Source organism: Propithecus coquereli, unplaced genomic scaffold, assembly GCF_000956105.1.
Source record: "Propithecus coquereli isolate 6110/MARCELLA unplaced genomic scaffold, Pcoq_1.0 Scaffold1, whole genome shotgun sequence".
Classification (NCBI taxonomy): Eukaryota; Metazoa; Chordata; class Mammalia; order Primates; family Indriidae; genus Propithecus; species Propithecus coquereli.
The window spans coordinates 14,018,498-14,025,379 of NW_012133857.1; the positions used below are offsets into that span (position 1 = coordinate 14,018,498).

General features: G+C 40.7%; 1 protein-coding gene across 1 annotated transcript in view; it reads left to right on the forward strand.

Moving 5' to 3' along the window:
• Positions 1 to 6,882, forward strand: part of DOCK3 (dedicator of cytokinesis 3) — a 681,302-nt gene that overhangs the window by 562,978 nt on the left and 111,442 nt on the right. Inside the window, exons 15-19 of the mRNA XM_012639462.1 lie at positions 1,762 to 1,886; positions 3,417 to 3,579; positions 4,111 to 4,217; positions 4,777 to 4,948; positions 5,314 to 5,411. Of these exons, the coding sequence (XP_012494916.1) occupies positions 1,762 to 1,886; positions 3,417 to 3,579; positions 4,111 to 4,217; positions 4,777 to 4,948; positions 5,314 to 5,411 (665 nt within the window). The remainder of the gene's footprint in view (positions 1 to 1,761; positions 1,887 to 3,416; positions 3,580 to 4,110; positions 4,218 to 4,776; positions 4,949 to 5,313; positions 5,412 to 6,882) is intronic.

The following is a 6,882-nucleotide window of genomic DNA, read 5'->3' on the forward strand; positions in this document are numbered from 1 at the left end:
ATAGTAGGTGGGCCCAAGCAGTGATGTCCAAAGGAAGCTGATGTCCAAACTCATCAGAATTCAAAGCAGAGGCTCTACCCAACCCAGGAGTCCATGAAGTCTGCACACTGAAAGATGGACACCCTCAAGGCTATCCCACACATGCAGCAGTTGCATTTGTGTATGATTTTTCAGAACATATTTTCCTCTTCCCTTCATGGTAGCCCAGGGCGGCATGTTTGAGGAACAGGATGGCTTTCACACATCAGAGAGAATTCTCAGGGCTCTCAGAGAATAATTAATTACTTGTCATAGGCTGCTCTTCCCTACTTGAGCTGCGTTACTTTGACAGCCTTCATTATGCAACCAAATAACTGTGATTGCAAGATTGCACTCCTGGGATAGGAAGGTGACCTGAAGAATGGAAGGACTAGTCATGAAGACCTTGAAAGCCTCATATATATGCCAGGCCTGGTCTATCCCTGTTTCATACATGAGAGACATTTAGATGCTTCCACAATTAGGGAGGAAGTCAGCACAGAAAAAAGAGCATTGTCATGTATCTCTGACCAAACCAGAAAGCTCATTTTGCTAACCAAAAACAAACTCTGTTTCTGTCATTGTCATTCCAGGTAATAAACATATTTCGATATACCAATTTTTCTAAGAACTGAAGTGGAAAGAATATCTGGCTTCCGAATTGGCTTGCTTTGCAAATTAATTGTTTCATCACCTTTCATTTGGTTTCTTAAGGCTGCTAACACATCTTCACTTTGGTCTTAACCTGTTTTCCTTTGCCATTTTCTTCCTTTGAAGTTTTCTTCCCCCATAGCCTTTACTGTGTTTTTTTGAAAGTCAAAAGCCCTTATTTAGAATATTTGAATAAAACTGGTCATGTTACAGATTTAGCAAGTTAGAGCAGCCTAAATAAACTCTTCTTATATATGAATAGGCAACCTTGTCCCCCTTTAATTCATCCCCCTAAAAAGGCAGATGTGATGTGGGTCATTTTGGACTTATAGTTTGAGCTTCTCCTGCCCAGTCTTAAGCAGCAAAGATGGGCGAAATATGCTGGAGTCAGAGTAAAGAGAAACAACAAGAGCATAACAGATTTTTGCCCCACTGCCTTAACACCTGCGCTTCTGGGGTGTGATCTGCTCCCAGGGCACTTGCAAACAAAAAGAAGAAAAAGTAACAGGTAGTCCAGTGACCTTGCCTGCATCCCAGCAGGGAATGGGATTTGGAACAAAGCTTCCAGAAGGAAGGAGAGGTAGTGTATCCTTTAGTCAGACTCAGAAGGGTTGGGGGTTGCACAAAGAAAACCTATGAAACTTATAAAATTTATAAACCTACAAGAGAGAAATTTTTTGAGGGAGAAGAGGAATGATTAGTAGTTAAAGCATAGGTATGATTAAAATAAGTGTTATTCCTGTTGATTCTAAAATCTTTGCTCTTCAGGAGGCTTACATTACAGCCATTCTCCTGGAGAGGAGATAGACTAAGCAATCTGAGCACCCACAATCTGAGAAAAGATTCTCTACCCTGGACAAGCTGTGTTGAACCCTTAGAACCTTTAGAATTCAGACTTAGAGGGCACATAACTAACCAACCTGGGTACTGTTGCACTGATACTGGTAGAATGTCTATCATTATTAACCAAGCTTGGAATGCCCTGAGCACCCACCTGAACCCCAGAGGATCCAAATATTATCATGGTCCTCCATGCAAATGGGGTAGCATGGCTTCTGTGGTCGTGAGGACATGGCATTTCTTTCCCCACAGGTGATATCCGCAATGACCTGTACCTAACCCTGGAGAAGGGAGATTTCGAGAGAGGAGGAAAGAGTGTTCAAAAGAATATTGAAGTGACCATGTATGTACTTTATGCGGATGGAGAAATCTTGAAGGTAAGACTTTCCAGTAAGTCATTTGGCATGGAGGCTACTCCTGTGGTAATTCTCTGTGGACTTTTTCCAGAGGACCATTTCCTTCAAACAGGACTGAACTCAAATCACCCCATATGTATTTTTCTCTGTCTTTTCCTTTCTTGAAGGAAACCCTATGGTGTGCTTTGATAATAACTTCCAGTGCCATATAGCTTTTGCAGAAATTCTTTCTAGTGCCTAACCTGAATCTCTCCTGCTCCAATTTAGACCTATTCCCTGTAGTTCTGTCCTACATGTTACCTCTTCTGCCATTCTGCCTAGCATAGAGCCACCTACTTTTGGTAGCTGCTATTAAGTCCCACTTTGCCTTTTTATTCCTTGAGCTAATACAGGAAGTTATATTTGCACTTTGGTCAAGGGTGGGACTTAGATACTCACTTGCTGGTACCAAGTTATAGGACGAAGAATAGCAAACTCAGGCCATGGAAGATTAAAGTCAATGGAGTACAAAGATCCTCTGTCATTCTTCATCAAAAGTAAAGACCTGGAGGGCTGTTTTTCTGTTGTCAGTGTGTCAGTTTTTCCTTTAGTCATGTCATGGTAAAGTTCCCGGTGAATAACAAGGCATCATTTGCAGCACACTTGATAGAAGGCATATCAGTGTTTCACAAACCTTGTTTCTGTGTGTTGGCAAAAGCCCTGTGAGATAGGCAGAATAGAAATGATCATCCCTATTTTACAGAGGAAAAAGGTAAAATAAGTCAAAATCATCTCCGAAAGCAAGATAGAAATAGAAGAGAATGTTGAAATAGTTGTAGAAACAGTGATTTGTCTGTCATTTTAAAAATACAACTCAAGGACCCAGGGGATGTTAATTGTTTGCCTGGAGAGTGCTGAGGGCGGGAGAGCTCTTAGCTAGTCACACTACTCCTGTGTGAACAGGAAGCTACTCCTGATTGTGTTGCCCAAAGCTTCTTGTCTTCCAGGGCAGGAACATGGGCAGTCCTGAGACTGCATCTTCATGGCAGTATTTGGGAGCTAGGGTCAAGTTAAATCTGATCTAACTTGTTTATATCCAAGGAAAGTCAGCCAAGGGCATCCTAAAATGCCAGTCTAACATTGAGCTTTGGAAAATTAGAAAACAGCCTCTGTCTACTTTGTAATTTAATTTTTTTTCCTGATCTGGTAAAATGTGATATACAGTTATCTTCTCCCATGGAGCTTGTTGTTTCCTTTCTTAGTGAGGATAAAGAGCCTACCTTAGTGACTCAGATGCACCACCCAGCTTCACTCCAATTTGTTAAGTAGTGTTATGTGGTTACTTCTACCCCAGGGAAAACAAGAATTGTGACTGCTTTTCTTATACTATCTATGTAATTGCCTCCAAAAGTATCGAATTTTAAGTGAAATGCATTTGTCATCTCATAGATTTTACCTGGTGCAAAAATGAGACCTTCAGGCAGGGGAAAGTAAAATATCCGAGTGATGCAGAAATCCAGGCACTCCCTCCAAGAAGATGACATCTTTTTTTCCTCTCTCTCTCTCTTCTAGGATTGCATCAGCTTGGGTTCAGGAGAGCCAAATAGGAGTTCCTACCACTCCTTTGTCCTCTACCACAGTAACAGTCCTCGTTGGGGAGAAATTATCAAATTGCCCATCCCCATTGACCGTTTCCGGGGCTCTCACCTGCGCTTCGAGTTCAGACATTGTTCTAGTGAGTCAGACTTCTCTCCATATTCCTTTGAGGGATATGAATGTAACCCTCTCCCCTCTGGAACAGAATTAAGTGTGTTCTTATTATTGGGGCAAGAAAATGAGGAGTTGGGAATAAATGGTTTCTCAGAGATGGGATGTCATCAGAGGCCGTTCTTTGGACTGTAAAAGCAGTGATTGAAAACTATAAGTCTGGTATTGGCCCTTCCTAGTATCTGACCTAGTGTCTGAAATTGTCTATTGTCATTCTCCTTTGGTTGTTTCCTTTGTACCTATTAAACTGCTCCTTAATGAGCCCCTGGTTCATCAAGACCAGCAGTTTAGTTTCTGTTTGGGTCTGGGTAGCCTGTGTACCTTGAGGTATAAATGGAAACTCATTCCAGTACATTTCTCATCATTGCTGTAGTCAGGTTGCTACCTAGTTAATGAAAGAAGTTAAGGGGCAGAACATAGGTGATAAACACAAGGGGAATTTCTGTTGGAAAGCCAAGTGGGGGACAAAAACAACTAATACTTGGCTCTGATTTCACAGCAAAGGACAAAGGGGAAAAGAAACTCTTTGGCTTTGCATTCTCACCCCTGATGCGTGACGATGGCACTACCCTCTCAGATGATATTCACGAGCTTTATGTGTACAAGGTATGGGGCCTGGCTGTCTTTCATCCCTACCCTCCCCCCCTACTGAGGTCTCACTCATGGTTCTCAGGTGATTTTCACTGAGCCAGAGGATCCAGGGTAGTGTGCTAGTGGATGACAACAGGACAGCTGTGGGCAGGCTGTTGTCTTCTGAGTGCAATGGGCTTCATCCCACAAATAATGCCAGCAGGTTTTTTGTTTCCCACATCTCACTCCATTGGATGGAAATCTAGTACCAACCCCTCTATGCCACTGTGGTCTTGGGTAGTACATTCTGAGACTGCTATTTGAAATCATGGTACTGTCAGCTGTCACAGCATAGCTGCCACCCAAGGTTACTTGCATACCAGGTGGAGGCCACGTGTTCTACCATGTTCTGTTTAAAAGGCACATGAGCTATTCTGGGAAGTTTCTGAACAGAAAGCACTCTTTCACGATGACCTGAGGCCCAAGGTTCAGCCTCAAGAAGATAAGAACAAACAACCCAGAAATTCCCTGGGATCTGGTTTTTACACATGGCATGTCTCAGGAAACATTCTCTGTTCTCTACTTTTGCCTGCAGTGCGATGAGAATAGCACATTTAACAACCATGCTCTGTACCTGGGCCTGCCCTGCTGCAAAGAAGACTACAATGGCTGCCCTAATATCCCCTCCAGCCTCATCTTCCAGCGCAGCACCAAAGAGTCTTTCTTTATTTCCACTCAGCTCTCCTCTACCAAACTCACCCAGAATGGTAGGTGATGGTGCTTGCAGCGTGGTGCCCTCTGCTGTCCTCAATTCTCTCCACATTGCTAGTGTATGTTAAGGGAGAAAGAAATTATTGCTTCTTGATGCCACAGTAATGGGCTTCTTTTCATTTGAAGTTGGAGGAATTACTCAGCAATAACAGCCTACAAGATTTCATATGGTTTTAGTAGCTCTACAGTACACATCCCGGGTTCGTAGATGTGTCTTTGGCCTTGATCTCCATAGTAAAGAAGCTATTGCAATGCTCATAGCTAGTTCTCTTTCTGTAGATTCCACCTTGGCTAGGAGAGTCTGGACTTCACTTGACCTTGGAATAACCAGGGTTCTCCATCTTTTGGGCTTGCTTTCTAGTGGACCTCCTTGCTCTACTAAAATGGAAGGCCTTCCCAGACCGGATTATGGATGTCCTAGGACGGCTGCGGCATGTCAGTGGGGAGGAAATTGTTAAGGTATGTCTTCCACACAATTTGAACGTAGTGCCTGAGAAAGAATCTGGACAGAAGACCTTACTTCCTCATGATTTCTGCCAATAAGCCTCTAAGGCCATTTCTCCAGATTGCTTTTTATTTTATTTTTTTAGTTTGTTAGCTTTTTTTAAAAAATACTTTTATCTTTTTATTTTCAATTGAAAAATAATAATTATATATATTTATGGGTTACACTGTGGTATTTTTACATGTTTACAATGTAGAATTATTAAATCTAGCTAATTAACAAATCCATTACTTCCCATTCTTATCATTTTTTCTTTGTGGTGAAAACATTTAAAATCTACTCTTTTAGCAATTCCAAAATATACAATGCATTATTATTTATTATAGTCACTATTCGGGGTAATGGATCACTAAAGCTTATTCCTCCTGCTAACTGAAACTTTGTACCCTTTGATCAATATCTCCCCCCTTTCCCCAGTACCTCCATCCCCAGCCTCTGGTATCTATCAGACTACTCCCTACTTTTATGAGTTTAACTTTTTTAGATTCCACATATAAGTGAGATTAAATGGTATTTATCTTTTTGTGCCTGGCGTATTCCACTTAGAGTAATGTCCTCCAGTTCTATCCATGTTGTTGCAAATGACAGGATTTCCCCTCTTTTTAATGCTGAATTCCATTGCGTATATATGCACACATTTTCTTTAGCCATTCATCTGATGATGGACACCTAAGTTGTTTTCATATCTTAGTTATTGTGAATAAAGCTACAGTGTACATGGGACTGCAAGCATCTCTTCAGCATACTGATTTCAATTCCTTTGGGTATATACCCAGTAATGGGATTGCTGGATCATATGGTAATATTATTTGTACTTTTCTGAGGAACTTCCGTACTTCTCTCTATAATGGCTATATCAATTTATGTTTCCACCAGTAGTGCACAAGGGTTCCCTTTTCTCCACACCCTCACAGACACTTATCTTTTGCCTTTTTTACGATAACCATTCTGACAGGTGTGAGGCGTTATCTCATTGTGGTTTTTATTTGCATTTCCCTGATGACTGATGATGATGACTATTTTTTCATATATCTATTGGCCATTTGTATTGTATGTCTTTTGAGAAGAGTCTATTTAGGTCCTTTCCCCATTTTTTTGATTTGATGGTTTTCTTGCTATTGAATTGTTTGAGTTCCTTATATATTTTAGATATTAGCTCCTTATCACAGATGTATGGTTTGCAAATATTTTTTCCCAATCCATGAGCTGTCTCTTCCCTCTATTAATTGTTTTCCTTTGCTGTGTAAAAGGTTTTTTTAGTTTGATGCAATCCCATTCTTTTTTATTTTTGCTTTTGTTGCCTATGCATTTGGGGTTATATCCAAGAAATCATAGTTTTTGGATTTCTTTTAGTTTTTTGTTAGCATCTTTTTTTAAAAAAGTATATATCATTTCAGATTTATTACCTTTTAAAAACAGTATTTA